Source organism: Ictidomys tridecemlineatus, chromosome 1 (assembly GCF_052094955.1).
Source record: "Ictidomys tridecemlineatus isolate mIctTri1 chromosome 1, mIctTri1.hap1, whole genome shotgun sequence".
Taxonomy (NCBI): domain Eukaryota; kingdom Metazoa; phylum Chordata; class Mammalia; order Rodentia; family Sciuridae; genus Ictidomys; species Ictidomys tridecemlineatus.
In genome coordinates, this window is record NC_135477.1 from 159,200,031 (window position 1) to 159,219,247 (window position 19,217).

The window sequence follows — 19,217 nt, forward strand, 5'->3', positions numbered from 1 at the left end:
ATACTCATCCCCAGGACACTTTAGCAGATAGGTCAAGCCTAGCCTCCTCTGCAGGCTGACTTGAGTCTTGCCAGTCACCATTAATTCTCCCCTGCACTTATCCTGGTGCCTAAGATCCTGTCTCCAGGGTCTGTGCTAGATTTTGTGTGCTATATTTTCCCCAAGAAGCACATACTGAAAATTTCAACCCCAATACAACAGTGTTGGGAGGTGGGGCCTAATGGGAGGTGTTTAGGTCATGAATGGATCAATGCCGATGATAAAAGGCTTGAATATTTGAGCTCACTCTCTTGCTTTCTTACACCCTGTCTTTGCTCTTCCACTATGAGATGATGAGTAAGAAGGCACTCTCTAGACCATAGCCTCTCCATCTTTGACTTCCCAGCCTTCAAAACTGTGAGCCAATATATGTGTGTTTCTTATAAGTTTCCCAATCTCAGGTGTCTGTTATAGCAGCACAAAGCAAACTTAGACAGCTTGTATCCATGTCCTACCCATAAGATTGACTAAAAGGGAATAAGCTTTGGTGATCAGATGTGGCTGTGTCATCCAGAGCCACATATGCTGGTTCTACTGGGAACTCCTTAGTGCAGCTGATTTGGGGTTACATTGTTATCGAGAAGAAAGAAACAGTACACAGGAGGGGAGTTGTGAGTTGATTGCATTGCCTCTTAGAGAGTCCACCAGGAATCCAGCAGCAGTATTGCAGTGGAACTGTTGTGGGGTGATTGGCAGCCCCCCACCAGGAAAGATGAGACGGAATAGATGCTCCCTCATCTCTGAGGCTCAGCCCTGCTCCTAGCAAGGTGTGAAGTCTTGTTCCATGAGGAACTTGGTTTTTGCTGTGGCATCTGTATATATGGCATCTATCTAGCCAAGAGTTAGAGAGCATAGGGCCACCTCTAGGTTGGGGATGACAGGGGAGTGGCCTCTGGAGTTCAGGGCTAGGGACCTTAATGGTTCTCCTTATCCTTTGCTTACAGGAGCAAGGAGGATATTCCCATAGTTGTTAATGAGAGTATTAACAAATAGCCACTATTTTATCAGAGTTTTTTCGTGGATTACCTGCAGTGACTTTTCAGTAAGACTCTATAAGGCACTTTAACTTGCTTACTTTGCAGATAGGGAAACTATCTGGTGCCTAAGATCCTGTCTCCAGGGTCTGTGACAGATTTTACATCCTAGATATGAACTGGTAGGGGTGGTGGAGCAGAGTTTGCACCTGGTTTCCCACCAATGGGCTTGTGCTTCTAACGTCAATCCAATGCTTTTACCCCCAGTCCATACTTGGGGGGCTAGGAAAAGGACATTAATGCCACTGATCTTTGAGAGGCCAAAGCAGGCAACATGATCAGAGGAGGCACCCCATCAGCTGGAAGGCAGCAAAACTTTAGGTAGCTTCCTGGGGCCAGACTGTGTATAGCCTCTTGACCTTCCTAGTGGGAAGGGGTAAGCCCTGCCCCTACTCGCCCTCCTCCCCTGCACACAGGCTTGTACACACACACACACACACACACACACACACACACACACAGCTTATCCTCTCACACTATGAGGAAGGGCTCCTGGAAAGCTACTGAAATCCCTTGGGAATGACCTTGTACTTTTTCAAGGGTATCAGTGGGGACTTTATAGCTATTGCCTTTATGTGGGGCAGGGCCTGATCAGGCCACCGCTGTGTCTGTGCACAGGAAAGCATGTGTTGACTCTGAGTGGAGACCTAAGTTTGATGGTTTGGTGGCCCTGAGAAGTTCCAGAGAGTTGAAAATGCAGGCTACCTTTCAGAAGTGATGCCCTGTGCCTTGCCTGTAAGGAAGGAAAACGCCCAGCATCAGCAACCAAGTTACTTACTGTCGGATAAAGTTGTTGGGAGGGTCAGGCCCTGCAGTGGGAAAGTGCTAGTGTGTGCTGACTTCCTCAGGCCACTGGAGAGAGCAAGGGGTGGCACTAAGCTGAAGGCCAGCCTCCTATGGAGTTGCTGTCATGGAGAAAGGACTCCTCCCCAGAGGCAAGAGTGGCACTCTCCCCCCACACACAATGGGCACCAAGCGTGGCTAGACCAGGTGGTGGGATAGTGGGTAATGGGGCTCTTTCAGGGCTTGCCAACGTCTCTGGATGCGTGGATGGAGCTGAGGTGACCAGAGGGAGCAGGAAGTTGCAGCCACTGCTCTGTGGATGAGCACAGTGAGTGCTCAGAGCCCCACATGAGTGAGGAGAGGGGGCCAGCTCTGTGGACAGACAGGTATACCCTGGATACATGAATCCTGGCATCTAAGTAGATTGGAGCAAATAAGCCAATGGGTGGCCTAAAAGGATAAGAGAAAGTCACAGGTGACAGCCTGGATTGAGTTCAAAAGAGTTGTAGGCGAGCAGCCTGGTTCAGTGTTGATGTGATTCACAGGTCAACCCTGGACAAACAATGAAGACTTTCTTGTCTTTCCCATCTACTGTCCCCTGGCCACTGGCAGAAGGAGCAGGTCCTTCCATGCCCCAGAGGCCCAGAAACATTAAGGAGCACCTCTTTGAGGCTGGCTTCTGTGCCCAGTGCCAGGGACACCATGCTTGGGTGTGCCCAGCATTACCCAAGGGCTGTCTGTTTGAGAACCACTGGGTTAGCTATAGAGGAAATGAGGACACAAGACCAGTCTCAAGGAGAGAGTTGGTTCAGGCTGTGGGGACAAAGTATCTATGTGCTTTTGCCCCAAGCACAAGGCCCCTCCTGGGAGCTGTAGGTGGCCAAGGCTGAGGTGTTTCTCCAACCAGCAGTGACACAGCATGCTCTCTGCCTGTTGCTTCATTCTGTCCTCTATACAATCATAGAGGTACTACCCCAATCTCATCCTCAGATGAAGAAACCAAAGCTCTAAGGCCCAGGGAGAGGATAGGGAAGAAAGCTGCCATTCTTCTCTGGATCCTCAGATGGGCCAGGTACCAAGTAAATATCAGCCCACCTCTGCTGACCACTGGGGCCTTTCTTCCTTATGATTCTGTTATAAAAGAAAATTGGAAAAGACCCTTATTGTGCCTTCGAGGCTTTTTAATTAAATATAACTCATTTAATTTAAACTCCTTTAAGTTCCATTTTTAATATAAGTGTTATAGTAGCACAATGAAAGTGCTTTCTAATCAAAGCATGGGGGGGTATCTCCTCATACATCAGCAGATGCCCTTGGGTACCCATACCAATTATTTAGTCAGACAACAATCAAAAATCACCAAGTCCTGAGGATAAGTCATGCATGGTGGAAGTGTGGGAGCCCGAAGGAGTCAGAGCTAATTCCAGGGGCTGTGAGGCTGAAGGAGGGGCATGTCAGGAGGGCTCAGCACAGCACTCGACAGATGAAGCTAGAGAAGAAGGCTTGCTTGGTGGCAAGAGGGACTAAACTCTCCTGAACAGAGGAATGCCATGCTCCCACCTGAGCATGACCAGTTCCATCTCCTCCCCTCTCCAGCAGTGGCCTTAGAAACAGCAGTGTCTACTCGCTGAACGCTTACCCATGCAGGATGCTGCCCAGCCTTGCCTGCCGTGGATGGCCCCAGCTGGTTCACCTTCTCCCCCGGCACTCCTGGACTCTAGAATGTTTTGTATGTTTATATCACATCATCTCCATCCACCCCCTCACTCCATGTGCAAAAACAAGACTGGGAAAGAGACTCCAAGCAGAGGACTGTGCCTGAGGGCAGCGTTTCTTCGTTTTTTGTTGTTGTTGTTGTTTTGTCTTTTAATTTTCTAGGCACAGGATATTTTCAACCTCACCCTGGGCTCAACATCTGGCAGAAAGAAAACCAAGTGGCAGATTAGAGTATTATGTAAAACAGGTTGATGTTGTTATGTCATCCATTAGATGGTACCTGGAGGGGATCACAAATAATTAAAACACTAACTCCTGTCCTTTCCTCTCCAGGGATATCTGACCTTGCTCTTCTCCCTGCCCCCTGACACCTGCAAAGCAGCCTTGATTTCCTTAGGGAGCATAGACTGTTAGAACAAAGCCAGCACAGACGAGAGGCTTGCTAGTTGGGCAGGACAGCTAGTGGACATGACACATCACAGGGTGTCCCTGGGTTTCTGTGGAAACTTACCTACAAAAGGAAAAGTCTAGACAATCAGTCTTCAGGGACGGTCAGTTTGTCCCATGAGCCTCATGAAAAATTTGACACACCCTAGTATTCTTACCAGAAGGTCTTTAAATGATCTGATCTCATCCTGGCAATGAGATGTGTGCTTAGGGCCCCTAGGAGGAGACGGTGGAGGTATGGACCACAATGGGGTGGAGTGGAGAAGTGCTCGAGGCTACAGTCCAGCTCTGTGTGGTGAGTAGCTCTGCACAGGATGGCCTCTGTTCCATCAAGCCCTGCTAATGTTGGTGGAAATGATGACACATGAAAGAAGTGGTCCCTTGTGCTACTAGATTCCCCAGCTGCTAACAGTTAATGATAGTCCCCGCGATGGTCATTACTTCTTCTGAGGGACAGTGTGGGTTACTTTCCAAATCAAAAAGTTTATTAGTTTTTAATTTGTCGGGTTGTCAGAGAGAGATAAATGTGAAGCACCCTCTTTCCTTCAGAGTCCTTCGGTTTCGCTGTGTGCGTGTGATGATGTTCAACAAGGTGAGGGATCAATAGGTTATTGACATTTACTCCATAAATGCAAGTTGGTGTCCTCTTGTATTGTCACTTTTGTAGATTTGCTGCACAAATCTGCCTTAAATTCAGAATTAACTTTTCATCTTTAATTATAAATAAACCACATAATATAAAGCTTTAAGTAATATCAATAATTTACATTTACTCAATCTTCATTTTTTATTTATTATTTACTTTTTAAAATGAGAAAACTAACATCCCAATCTTATTCAGAAAGGCCTTGAAAATATCCTCATTTTTTTTATATCTGATATTTGGAAATTGCCATTGATTCCATTTCTGTTTAGTGTCACATCTTTCTCCTTCACTGATCACTCTCTGATCCTCACCAGAAAGCCCTGGCCAGAGCATCTGTAGACTTTGCTTATGTTTCTGAGACAGATCCCAGTTATGGGGCCATCTATCTGCCCATTTCACAGATGTATAAACTGAAGCCAGAGGTATCTGGGTGACTGCCTCATGGTGCCGCCAAGGGAGCAGCTACTAATAAAACTAGTTATTCAGGCCCACTGGAGGGTCGGCTTCAGGCTCCCTCACAGACATAATAAAACTTAATGTTTTTCAGTTGAGCCCACAGGGATGCTATTGATGGTTTTGTCATGGTGACTTTTAAAAAAATAGTCAAGTGGAGGAATACCTTAATAGTAAAAGAGATTACTTTGATAGTTTTTTTAAAAATCATCTAGACATGATCTTTTTTGTCTCAATAAATCTCTCTTCAAACTTTCTAGCTTACTTTAGACATCCCAGTCCTGCCTGAGCTCTGGATTCCTTACATTGATCCATTTGTGGTTAGATAGGAAATAGGAGGCACACAAAACTTGTGCATCATGCCCTTTGAGTCTGAGCATCAGTTTTGGAGAATCACACTTGCTCTGCCTATGTGGCCCTGCCCAGCCCTCCCTGGTTCAGTTCTTAGTCGTCTGTGATAGTATGATAAGCACAGGAGGTATTAATTGATTGAGCAGCATGTGACAGGGCTGATTGACAGATGCCAGGGCCCATTGTATGTGGAACTTTTCTCAGTTATCTAAGCACATGAAGGTTCATATTTTCAACTTTACCCCATCCTCCTTGAGCTGTCTTTAAGGCAGTGAGCCAATGGACCTGGAGAATACCCATCTGTCCCTAACCCCAGGGAGCTGCTAGGGCCTCTGAGGCTTCTCTCTGAGAGGCAGGAGGTGAACACTGACGTTTCTCAGGAGCCAGCCTCTACTGAACACTTGCGGAAGGCTCCACATGACTGGAATGAGCCACATTTGTTCAGCTTCTCCCCCAGAATATTCTCTTCCTTGCTTGGTTCTCTCTGGCTAGCCCTGAGTTTAGGAGCAATCCTCCAACCTTCTCTATCACCCACCTTTGAGGACTAAGACATGATGTACTGGGAAATCTATCAACTCACTGGTTTTGCTTCTGCCTTTAACTCAGCCCTACAAATGAGATAACATGTACAAAATGCTTGCTATGTGCTCAGTGAGTGGGAGCTGGTAATGGAATACATGCCACAGAAGGCGTCACTTTATTTAGCTGTATTCTGTCAGTCCAAGTGAAGAGTTTAATTGCAGAATGGTGTCTTGCGAGCAAAAATGAAAGTAGCTGGAGTTAAGTTTTTAAAATTCAAATGAATAAATGGAAAAATTGTACAGAGGCTTGTTAAAGAAGCATTAGTTTTTAAAAGAGCATTCAGATATGAACAACTTAGAAGTTGGACGTCAGAATTTCAGTAGGAATGGGGTTGTTAGCAAAGCTTGCTCTCCTCTGTACTCAGTGGTTTCTAAACTGAGCGTGTGAGCTTCCCTTTGTAGCATGGGAAATTGAGACCTGAGGAATCCTGGAGCCAGGAGCTCCCTCTGCTCCTTGCTGCTGGACAGAGGCACTGTCATCAGGGACCACCTTGAAGACACTGACATGGGGACCTATGCAGCCCTGGCCTGTCCATGGCAGGCTCAGCTTTGCTCAGTCTGCACCGACCTGGCCATATTGAGCCTCACTGAGCTTACTGTTTCATTTCTTTCTTTCTTTCTTTTGCATGGATACTTTTGAATCCCCACTTTTTCCAACCCATATAACCAACATTTTCCCAGAAGTCACTGCTTCCCCATAATTCTCTAAGGGACAGTGAGACTCTTCCCCCCATCAGGGATGGCTGGGAACATGGATGAGGAGTTGTAATGATGGACTGGGGAAGGCTCCACCACCCTTCCTCTGGGCCCAAAGTGGATGCTGGAAGGCTCTAGGGATGGCATTTGAGGATCTGCATTCAAACTCTTACAGTAGCTCTTGAACTGCTTTTTGGTAGCTGAGAATTTGCAATAGACTTTTGGATTATGAAAAATATTACTCAGCATTCACATTATATTGATTCAAAAATAAAGATTATGCTGTTCAACTGCACAGTAAAATAGAGCTTTATGGAATGGTAATTTTTTACTTAAGTTCTTCTACATTATAGTGGGAGATAATGGATTCAGGAAGGGTACAATGAGGAATAAAGCTGTTGTATTGTATTGGTTAAATGACATTTAAAATGATTTGGCTGTCAAATTCGTGGAAGGGTTATGAACAGTGAATGAAAAATCTAAAATTAATTCCTTACTTCAAGAAAGTATGATTTATACCATAATAAAATTAGATTTTTAGTTAAAGAAATTTAGTCATTAAGTAATGCCCGTACGCTAACTCTCATTTATAACCATCTGGTTTGAAGCTTCTGTAGAAAATAATTTCTTCCTTAGGCAATGCATCCGGGGCCTTGGTGTCATTTATGTCAATGAATTTCATTCTGTATATTTCTGCTTAGCTTTTAGGGAGTTGCTTTTTCAAGTACTGGAAAGATGGATTCTTATTTAGCCTTAACAATTGAGGGAATCATTGAACTTATTTACCTCCCCACATGGTCTTATCTTTCTCCTTTAGTTATTTTCATTAATGATCATCATGATGATGATAGGTAATGTCTGAGAACTGTGCATGCCAGACACCTGCTAGGCATGGTACAGGCTTATTTTTATTTCATTTAATCATCACAACTGCTCTATGAGGAATGAACTCTTCCTATATGAATTTTACATGCACAAACTGAGGCTGAAGACAGTTAAATCATTTAACTAAGGTGAGAACTACATAGCTGGTGAGACAAGCCTCCATGCAGACTGGATCCTTCTGATTTCGGAGACTCAACTCTTAATCTCTGTCCTATTTTTCATGAGTGTCAATCACTTTCTTTGAGGCAGAAGAATGTGGGGCTAGGACTTCAGAAACTAGGTCCTGGCTGGGCTATTTCCTTCTCATGTAATACTCAATAGAACTGTCTTAGTCCATATTCTGTTGCTACAACAGAATACCTGAGATTGGGTCATTTATAGCTGCTTTCTGCAGTTCTGAAGGCTGGGAAGTTCAAGAATATGGTGCCAGCAATTGGAAAGGGCCTTCTCTCTTTGTCATGACAGAGCATCACACAGACAGGAATTGCATGCTCTAGACAGAGCATGCAATTTTCTTTTTTTTAGTTCGAAAAAAAAATCGAACCAAACTTATCTTTGTGTCATTAGTCTGTTCACATGATAATTAACCCATTCCCATGGTAACATGCTTAATCCATGACCTTAACACTTCTCAGAAGTTCTACCTCTTTATACTGTCACTGTGACAATTAAACTTCAACATGAGTTTTGGAGGGGACATTCAAACCATAGCAAGAACTTTCTGGATCTATACATTAGGGACTGAGGGTTCTTTCCTCTATTCAACAAACTTCTAGTGCATACTCTTGGGTACTTTGTCTCATTTTATTTTTAAATTTTTTATTGAAGCATATCAAATAAAAAAGTGTACATCTCTCAAGTGCAGAGCTCAATTAACTTTTATGAATTGAACACATACAGAACATTTCCAACATCCCCGAAGCCACCCTGTACCCCTCAGCCATTAACCCCCCTAAGGTTAACCACTAATCTATCACCAGAGATTCTTCTTTCTGAAACTAATAAAAATAAAATCTTAAAATTGTGCTCTGCTGTGTCTGCCTTTTTTTCTTTCACCATCATGCCCAAAATTCTTCCAAGTCATTGCATATTGCAGAATTCATTCTTTTGCATTGCTGTCAAGTTTTCTTGTATGGATCTGTCACCATTTGGGTTGTTCCCTGTTCTTGGCTGTTGACCCCAGGCTCTGATCAGCATTCTCATACATGCATTTTCGTGCTCACATGAACGTACTTCTGTTGGACATATACCTAGGAGTGGAACAGTTGGATCAGGAAAGCGAGTCACAATAGTTATTTTAACAGAATTTAATACCAGGAATTAGCTTAAAGGATACTGAAGGATTAAAAAGGCAAAAAGGGACACCCTGAGATAACCAAGTATAATACCTGCAGGAAGCCACTCTTGTCTCCAGGCAAGGAGACACATAGAACTCAGGCTTGGACCAATGAGTAAGGTCCTACCAGTGCTGGTCATCTGAGAGTAGGAAAATTATAGTTGCTCTGTATTTTTGTAAACATTTCCTTTCATCATTTTAAAAATACTATGAGTGCTGTGGTAGAGAGTAGAGTCCTCTTGCGGTTTGAACTTGTGAAGTGCCTGTTCAAATCTTTTGCTTATTTTTCAGTTGGGTTATTTGTCTTTTTCTTATTGATTCGCGGGAGTACTTTGTATATTCTGAGTGAGTCCTTTATCAGACAAATGGACTGCAATTATATTCCCTTAATGACTTGCGTTTTTCACTGTTTTAATTGTATCTTTTAATGAACAGAAGTCTCAATTTTAGCAAATATCATTCTTTTCCTTAATGTTTCTGCTTTCACATCCTATTTAAGACATTTTCACCCATTGAAGGTCATGGAGATGCTCTCTTATGACACCATCCCAATGCTTTATTGTTTTACCTCTCACCTTTAGATCTACAGTTCATCTGGAAGTGATTAATAGAGTGTGGTAAGGGAGGTGGTTGGGTTGAGGTTCTTCTTTTTTCCCCCCTCTGATGTCCAGTTGATCTAGTTGCCAGCTGTTGAAAAATCATTTTACCCCACTAAATTTCCCTGACACCAGAAACTGAATATGCATGGTTTGTTGCTTATCAGTATACCTTTTCTCTCTCTTAGGGATTTATTCAGTTATTAATCTTTTCAAAAGACCAACTTTTTAATGGTGCAGTCCTCCCATTTTATTGATTTCTGCATCTATCATGTTTCTTTTGTACTACCTTTTTTTAGCTTAAATTGTTATTTTTCTAGTTTCCTGAGATAGATGTTTTGTTTAGATCATTTCTTTCCAGTTTTTTATTTTTTCTGTCTAAAAATGCATTCAAGGCTATCATTTCCCTCTATGACTACTTTAACTACATCTTGCAATTTTGAAAATGTTATAATTCAGTTGTCATTCTGCTCAAAAAATGTATTTCCTTTGTGATTTTTTTTCTAATGGAAATTATATGATATACTTCTGAATCCATGGGTCAAATATTTGGAGATTTTCCTTGTCATCTTTTTGTTACTGATTTCTACTTTACTTTCACTCTAGCCAGAGAACTCCGTGTAATTTCTACCCAATGTTAGTAATTTGAAACTGTTTATGACTCAACATGTAGTCACTTTTTATAAATGTTGAATGGACACAGGATGAATGAATGGTATACATTTGCTGGGTCGTGTTTGGTGTATATCAATTAAATCGCGTTGGGTCATCATGATGCTTAACTATTCTTTATCCTTATTCATTTATTTTCCTCTTGTTTGATCAGTCAGTGACATATTTCTTAAATTCTCCAATCAGTGTTGTGGGTTTTAAAATTTCCCCTCTTAGTTCCTTTAGCTTTGAGTTTAAATATGTTTAGGCTATGCTATTAGAAGTGTACAAGTTTAGAATTGCTATATATTTCTGTAAATTGGCCCTTTTATCATTGCTAACCACATGTTTTTATCACCAACACTGATTCTTGCTTTAGTTATATATATATACTTTATCTATAACACCTTTTTCTTGGTTGGAACTAATATGGTTTATTTTTCTTTTTCTTTCTTTCTTTTTTTTTTTTTATTCCAGGGATTGAACCCAGGAGCACTTAACCACTAAGCCACAACCCCAACCATTTTAATTTTTTTTTCTTTTGAGACTGGATCTCACTAAGTTTCTTAGGGCCTTGTTAAATTGCTGAGGCTGGCCTTGAACTTTTGATTCTCCTGCTTCAACCTCCCAAGTTCCTGGGATTATAGGCATGTGCCACCATACCTGGCTCTTTCCTACCTTTTTACATCTAGCTTTTATATATCCTTTTGTATCCTTATGTTTATATCTCTTACAAACAACTTAAGTTGGATTGTAACTAATTTGCCAATATTTGTATTCTAACCCATTTATATTTAAGACTCACACACACACACACATACACACACACACACACACACACACACGAAAGGGAACCAGAAGGAAGTGAGTGTAATATCTTGCACACGGTTTGCCCTGGGATTATATGATTATGACTGATTATGAGTAGCCCATATAAAGGGCAAGAGACCAAGAAACAAGTGAAAAAAAAAGTTGCCTCAAATAAGCAATAAAGAAGGTAGCTTCAAATAAGTCTCAAATAATGAAACCTAAGACCCCCCCCAACTCCCCACAAGGGAGACAAAAGTGAATCAAGAAAGAATGTCCCTGGTTAATGCAGCAGAGTTTCTGTTTACTCCATATATTCTTGAATAATTTCTATTCCCAAGAATAATTTCTATTCTCAAGTATATCAAGATGATCCACTAATGTTCCATTTGTCTATCAAAGACAAGTAACACCTCTGTGGAAGGCTATAAAGTCATCCCCAGGGCTTTCTATATATAATCTCAGCATCCATACTAAATATGTAAGAACAGCATCAAATGACGAAATTCAAGGAAACAGGTAACAGAAATAAACCCACAGGCTATCTAGATCCTAAAAGGAAGAGATACATGCTTTAGAATAACTATGGCTAATACATTCATGAAAATAGAAAAAATGCTAAAATGCACCATAAAATTAGAATCTACTAGAAAAGAATCAAATGGAAATTCTAGAACTGAAAATTAAATAAAAGAATTCAACAAATAAATTTGATAGTTGATTCAACCCAACTAAAAATAGAAAAAGTCAAATGAAAGATCAGTAGACAATAACTAGATTGAAGACCTGAAAGGAAAAATAACGAGAATGAAAAAATAGAAAAGTGTGTAGGAAAAAAGAGATGTGTAGCATAGTGAAAAGGTCTAACAAGCATGCAATTGAAATTTCAGAGTCCAAAGGGAGAAGAAATTGGTCTGAACCATTATTTGACGACATATTGGTTGCATATTTTCTAAAATCAGTGAAAGGCATCAAGCCAGAAATTGAAAACCTCTACAAACCCCATGCAAAATCAATACAAAGAAAACTATCAATATGTATTCACAGAAAAAGTAGCTGAAAATCTTAAAAATAACTGGAGGGTGAGTGATGGCAATAGAGCAGCAGTAAGAGTGATAGCTGACATTTCAGGAGAAAATAATGGAACCAGAGGACAATGGAATGACACCATTAAAATTCTGAAAAAAAATTTTAAAAACTTAGAATTTAATACCCACTGGAAATACAGGTATACATAAGGCAGGCTAAATGAAGACCAAATAAAGATACATTTATACAAATAAAACCTGACAGAATAAATTGCAGATTATTAACACTAAAAGCAATACTATTAGGACCTCTTGAGGAAAAAGAAAAATTATTGAGATAAATGCAAGAAGAATGAAGAGCACCAGAAAAGGTAAAAAAAATATATAAAAGGATAAACATAAATATATTTTGACTGACTGCCTAACGTAACAATAATGCCCTATAATGTAAAAAATACTTGGAGAACTAAATTACATGATAATATGATTACAAAAGGTCAGAAGCTCAATGGAATTGAAATGTTATAATGTCCTAGCTATGAGATTAAGGGTATGGATTCACAATGATGACCAAAACAATGGTGACTAGTTTCCCCTGGGCAGTGGTGAGTTTGGGGATGACTTTTCTTCTCTCCAAATATTGGCCTTTCAGTTCTGATGCCTTGGTTGCTGTTGGGAGCCTTCAAAACCTTTTCATTTATTTTTAAAAAAATAACTGTTATAGTTGTTCTTAGCAGAAGGATTAGTCTAGTACAAGCTACTCTTCCATTCTGAAGTGGAGGTGTATCTCATTTAATTTTTATAATATCATCATAAATAAGTACTGCTAGTTTGTTTTAGAATATGGAGTATTATATGAACAGGCTTTAAGATATGATTTTGAGATTTGATTCTCAGTTGGCCGCTGACCAAAATGTAAGACCTTAGTCAAGTTTAACCTCTTTTTTCTTTTTTAATCAATGTCTAGTTAAATGAAGTGGGGAAAACCTTAAAGATAAGATGATTCTAGTTTTATTTAAACTATTTCCAAACTCAGTAAAAGGAAAACTGTCAAATTCATAGTACGAAGCTGGTATCATTGAAATTCCTAATCTGAAAAAAAGGTACACAACTGGAGTTTATGAATATAAATATAAAATATGTAAACCAAACAATGTAAAAACATATGAAAAAGCTGTCAAATAGATCCAGGAGCACATTTTGAAAAGTATATCCTGACTCAGAGAAGCTAAGTTCGGAAATACAGAGATGGTGGAACATTATGAAATCCACTGTATAAGTCATCATGTTAATAGAGCTAAGAAGAAACTCATGTGATCATCTCCATAAATGCAGAAAAGCACTTGATAAGATTCAACACATATTTTGTTTTATTTTTTATTCAACAAATGTGTATTAAGCATCTGCTCTATTATAGCACTGAGGATGCAAGAGTAAAAAAGATACTGGCTCCATCCCAGCTCTCATTCCAGTGAGGGAAAGAGTCAATAAATAAATGAGTAAGGGAACAAGCTATTTTTAGGTAGAACATACATTTATTTTAAAAACTCAATAAAATGCATATTGACTTCATTAATAAAATAAACATAACTCAGGCCAAAATACTGCATTTTCCTTAATAGGGAATAATGAGATTTTCTTCCTAATGTTGGAAACAAGATAAAAATGCTCACCATGTTCACAACATTTAACATTAGAGTGAAGAATCGGTTAAGGCAACAAGACAAGAGAAAGCAATAAAAAGTATAGGAATCAGAAAGAGAGAGCAGATCATGCTCTTTGTAGAGTAAATATACAAATAGGAACCCCCTCCCCGAAAAGAATCAATGGAAAATCTATTATGAACAATAAAAAATTAAGTGGTTATAAAATAAAAATTAATTGCCATCATTTATACAAACAAAAACCAGTTAGAAGATATGTTGTAGGACAAGATTCTATTTACGATGCAAAAGACATACAAAAAAGACATATTCAGTATATACACAAGGAAAATTATAAAACACTCCTTGATATTATTTTAAAGAACTAAAATCAGTATACTATGGTGACGCAGCCACATCAATGTTTATAGCAGCTCAATTCACAATAGCCAACCTATGGAATCAACGTAAGTGCCCTTCATCAGATGAATGGTTAATGAAAATGTGATATAGATACACAGTGGGTTTTTTCTCAGCCATAAAGAAGAATGAAATTATGGCATTTGCTGGAAAATGGATGGAACTGAAGAACATCATGTGACGTGAGATAAGCCGGTCTCAGAACGTAGAGGATGAAGGTTTTCTTCTATATGCCCAAACTAGACCAAAATAAAGGGGGAAAGGGGGAGGGGAACAGCATTCTGGGGTTAATTTGGTTCCTGGGCTATGTGAAGAGCCGCCAGCCTGTCACATGGGTCCTCCTTTAGTCTCCACTCAGGCTTTTCACCTTAGAGAGGTACAGCCAGGGAATATTATTTGGGGGGAAGTCACTCTTCAATGCCTCCTCAGTTTCATCTCTAAGGTTGCCTCCCTCTCCTGACCACAAGAAGATGTTAGGCAAGAATGCAAAGGCCTGAGAGACAATGCTACTAGCTTGAAAGTCACCAGTGCAGAAGGATCTTGGTTGCAAAGGTGAGGAGGTAGCTGGTTTTGCTTCAGTGGCCGGCATGAACTTTCAACTTACTCTCAACCTTAAACTTTTTATCCTAAGCTAGCCATTTGTGGTACTTTTTGTTAATGATGAAAACACAGCATACATTTCCAGCCTTTTCCCCTCATTACTTCTCACTGGGGCATTTTCTGCATCCGGAGCTACCCTGCGTTATTATCCCACCACCTTCTCTTTTCTCCTGCTTTTTTTTCTTCCTAGTACTGTCCCTCCCATATTCCTGTCTGAAAACCTGTCCATTCTTTAGAGCTATTTTCAAAGGTTCTTTAAAAAGCACTTTTTACTTATGTTTCCAGCTGAATGTGAAATACTGTATTTATCATGGCAAATCACCCTTTGATTTCTCAGTAATTTGTATTTCTTCTGTAGTTCCCTGTTCAACTGTGAATATTAATGCAGAGACTCTGTTGTACCTGGGTAATTCTGAAACAGTTTGCTTATTGCACTGCACATAGCTGGCAACAAAAAAGATGAGACTGAATTAGGCAAGTCTCAGGGCTCAGTTCAGTCCAGTGGCATTGGCTGCCTCTCCAAGTTGTCCGTAAGATCCAGCCATTGGAAACCATGAGTTGGGTATAATCAGTTACCCGATGAGTCAGTGACCCACATGGAAACACTGGTGATCTTTGCCGTGATGCCACAAATTAGAACCTGCTTCTGGTTAGATAATCTTGGACCCTAAAGTACCTACAGACCGGCAGAGAGGTGGTGCATCAACCTGGAACAGTATCTGTGTTAACCAGTCCAGATTCCACAGAAGAGCCTGAAAATTAACTGTGCTTATTAAAAATTGCATGATTAAATGTGTGTATATAATTTATTAATTTATATGTATTTGTGTAAGCCCCCGTGGCAACAAGTTGTTTACATTTATAGAGGTGTGTGTGTGTGTGTGTGTGTGTGTGTGTGTGTGTATTGTGTGAAATAAGTAGACCCAACATTGCTGCACGTCACATTCTTACTAGCCTGTTCACCTTTTTGTGAATGTGACTAACAAGAGGTGAGGTATTTTCAAGAATCTATAAATATAAATTATTCTTCAAAAACACAAGTCTTTCTTTTCTTTCAGGAATCAAGAAGCTTTGAAGTCACAAGAAGAGAAGGTAGGAGAAATGCACTTATATCCATTTTACTCTCAATGTTGACATTTGGGAAGTAGTTTGCTGAAACTAAGATGCACTCAGACTATGGACAGCCTTTTCTTTGAAATTTCATGTGGCGTTTTCTGGGAGCTGAATGCTTAGCATTCAGCTCCAGAGACTCAAGACTGCAGGACAGGTTTGCCTGTGAGAACTATGGCTTCCATCTTCAAGTATCCAAGGTGGGGCCTGGGGAACTGGCTCACTACTGAGCGTGACCATGGTCTCTTAAGAGAAGTCTTATTTTTGCATTTAATTTGAAGTCATTATTTGTATTCACAGAGCGAAATCAATGTCAATAACAGCAAAATTGGTTTATAGTTTGAGGTATTTCAATATCTGGAAAAAGACGTCACTGTGAAAAATATTTATGATTAGATTTTTACAGCTTCAGCTCAACTTAAGTAGAAATAACCAATTAATTTTCCCTTTGAAAACGATTCCACAATGTTCTATTTTCCTTACCGACATTCCTCTCGCACGTTTGTTTTCTGGTCTCTGAGGTAAGCATATATGGATGGTAATTTCAGAAATCTTTTAGTGGAAATAGAAATTTCCCTTATTCACTTTCGGTAATAGTCCCTATTAAGAGGATGCCTTCTGTGTGATTTGTGGAATCATTACCAATCATCTCCTTTTTGTAGGGACAGGAAGATAAATTCAAAAACCAATGTGAGTTCTTGGTCAGGAGTGTGGCCTTTGGTTTTCCGGTTCATTGCATTCTTCTTGGTGTTACTGTCTCCAATAAGAGTGACAGAATTTTAAAAATATTAGCAGATTCCATATTGACTCCTAAATCTAGCACACACTCACTGACTGGTTAGTTCCTATGTTAGGCAGCCCAGTGAGAGACAGGCTGGTCACGGTGTCAACACGTCTTTCTAGAGCTTGAGAACATAAACTTGCAGTATTATTTATATTGGGCTCAATGCATTGCTGCTGACCATGATGCTGAAATCCCAAATCTGAAGGATATGAGTAACCTAACACTACAATTAACTTCCCGTCTCCCATTCCCATTTGCCATTGTCTTTGGTTTTGGACCCAATATCCGCTGAATCGTATCCATTGGGCAAACTGCATTGTGTGGCTATCCCTACCAAGTGAAACTGGATGAAGGTGGATGGGACAGGGAAGGATGTTTTCACTGAAAGTTGTGTTCATGAGGGAACAGTGACCGTGTAAGTTGGAGAAAAATAGCCTGAATGAGAGAAGTTGACATGAACTTTGGTTTTGAATAATATGCTATTCATGTCAGAACCCCTGAGCATGAATGTTTGGAATTAATTTGCATTAAGGAATCACATATACACTTAACCTTTTGGGAATCTTACTGGAAACATCTCTAATAAAGCTATGCTTGTGGAAGAGCCATATATATTTTCACTCAAAGGCTTAAAATGTCCTGATTTGAACTTATGACTTCAAATCCCCAGAAGAATGAGATTGTCCAAAGGCACTGTCAGTCTGTTCTGTCCTTACCTACAACTTCCTACTCTTTTGGAAGCATCAGCTTTTGCAGCTAGCTGACTGGGAACATATGCTTGGGGTTTGTACTAGCAAATTTGTCCTGACATATAAAGTTCTTCCTTCCTATTATGAGCTAATGTCATTCTAGCTTGTCAAAGTTGAGTGTTTAAGAGTTCCTGAAAATAGTTCAATGGTTTGATGTCAATGCTTACAACCTGGTAGGTAGGCAGGAAGGAAGGAAGGAAGGAAGGAAAGAAGGAAGGAAGGGTAAGACCCTGCAGGTTGGTTCCAAATTTTTTTGGGTCTGATAATTCACTGACACATGTTGTAGAGTTAATATCCAGAATAGTGTATGAGTACAAAAATGATAGAGGCAGTGAATATTTCAGTAAATGATTAATTCTACAATAGAAATAGATCATTATTATCTGGCGACATGCACTTCAGAATGGTTGCTGGCTCTGACTTGACCTGAAACAGAAGGAGGAGCAGGTAACTAAAGCCCAGTTCACCAGGCCTAGGAGAGTCCCCAGAAGTCCAGAGAGCAGCCAGGTCTGGAGAGGCAGCCTCCTGAGTAACTCCTGACTCGGGGTAAACACTCCATTTGGGGTTTAGCATCACAAATGGGTGGTCCATGACAACTTCCCACTGTATGACTTTTGGAAACTCTTGACAGTCTATGGAAATGGACTTTGGGGTGAAGTGAGTGCCCCGTGTGCCTCGGACCTGCTCTCTGCCTTATTTCCCTTTCTTTCCTCCCAGCCTTAGGTGCATCCACAGATCATAAACCTAATCTTCTTGCCTCTGACCTTAAACTGTTCCCACAGCCTCCATGCTTTGTCCTCCATCTCAAATCCACTCCCTTTCAATCCTGCCAACTCTTTCTTGAAGTATGTGGTTTTCCCTAGTTCTTAGATGTAAGGGCTCCTATCCAGTAACTCATTGCCTAGAAGCAAAAACCTTCCTCTCCATCATCCCCATGTTCCTTATGGCCCTAGCCCAGAGCCAGCAATGCTCAGAAATTGTTTCTTTACTTTAGCACAAGCTACCCATCTTCATTGTCTGTGTGGTCTTTTCATCCGGGGCCTATCTTGGTGAGATACAAGAGAGGCACTGAGATCTTTGGTTCTCAAAAGGTACTTTTGAAGACCTTTCTGTGGATATCTGTTAGATATTCCTGGATGAGGCACTGATGAAGTGCTTTGTGTCCAAATAAGCTTGGTATTGTAGGATGTCTTCCGAAAGATAATGTCGAAGTCCTAACCTAGAACTTGTGAGTGTGACTTTATTTGGAATTAGGTTTTTAGCAGATGTAACCAAGTTAAGATGAAGTCCGACTGGATTAGGATGGGCTCTAATCCAATGAGTTGCATCCTTAAAAGAAGAGGGAACTTTAGACACAGGCACATTGGAGAATGCCACGTGATGATGGAGAGAGAGTGGATTATTGGCCACCGTCAGAAGCTAGGAAGAGGCAAGGAAGGATTATCCCCCTAAAGCCTTCAGAGAGAGAGAGTGAGAGTATGGCCCTGTCACCCCTGATTTTGGACTTCCAGTTTCCAGAACTATGAGAAGATAAATTTTTGCCATTTAAGCCAACTGGTCTGTGAAACTTTATTCTAGCAGCCCGAGGATACTGATATACTTGGAAAATATTGGATTCAATAAACTTAAGTTCATTTTTGGTCATTGCTTCAATGATGATTTTGCTGCAGAATCTCTCCTGGTTTTTCATATATTAAGTATGACTCTCAACAGGGAATTCAACCAAATGGACTTGGTTGGCTTTGGTGCTCAGGGGTGGCATTCCATGCAGTACCCTTTGCAAACCCTGGAAGATGGAGAGCTTCCTCAGAGGACCCAGGCACCTGAGAAGATTGTATTCCAGAGACTGAGTCTGCACAGAA

The 19,217-nt window shown here is 40.5% G+C and overlaps 1 protein-coding gene across 2 annotated transcripts in view; it reads left to right on the plus strand.

The window, feature by feature from the left end:
• Fstl4 (follistatin like 4) overlaps positions 1-19,217 on the plus strand; it is a 401,709-nt gene that overhangs the window by 18,675 nt on the left and 363,817 nt on the right. For both annotated transcript variants that reach the window (XM_078050656.1, XM_078050657.1), the window contains exon 3: positions 15,771-15,804. In XM_078050656.1, coding sequence (XP_077906782.1) covers positions 15,771-15,804 — 34 coding nt within the window. The remainder of the gene's footprint in view (positions 1-15,770; positions 15,805-19,217) is intronic.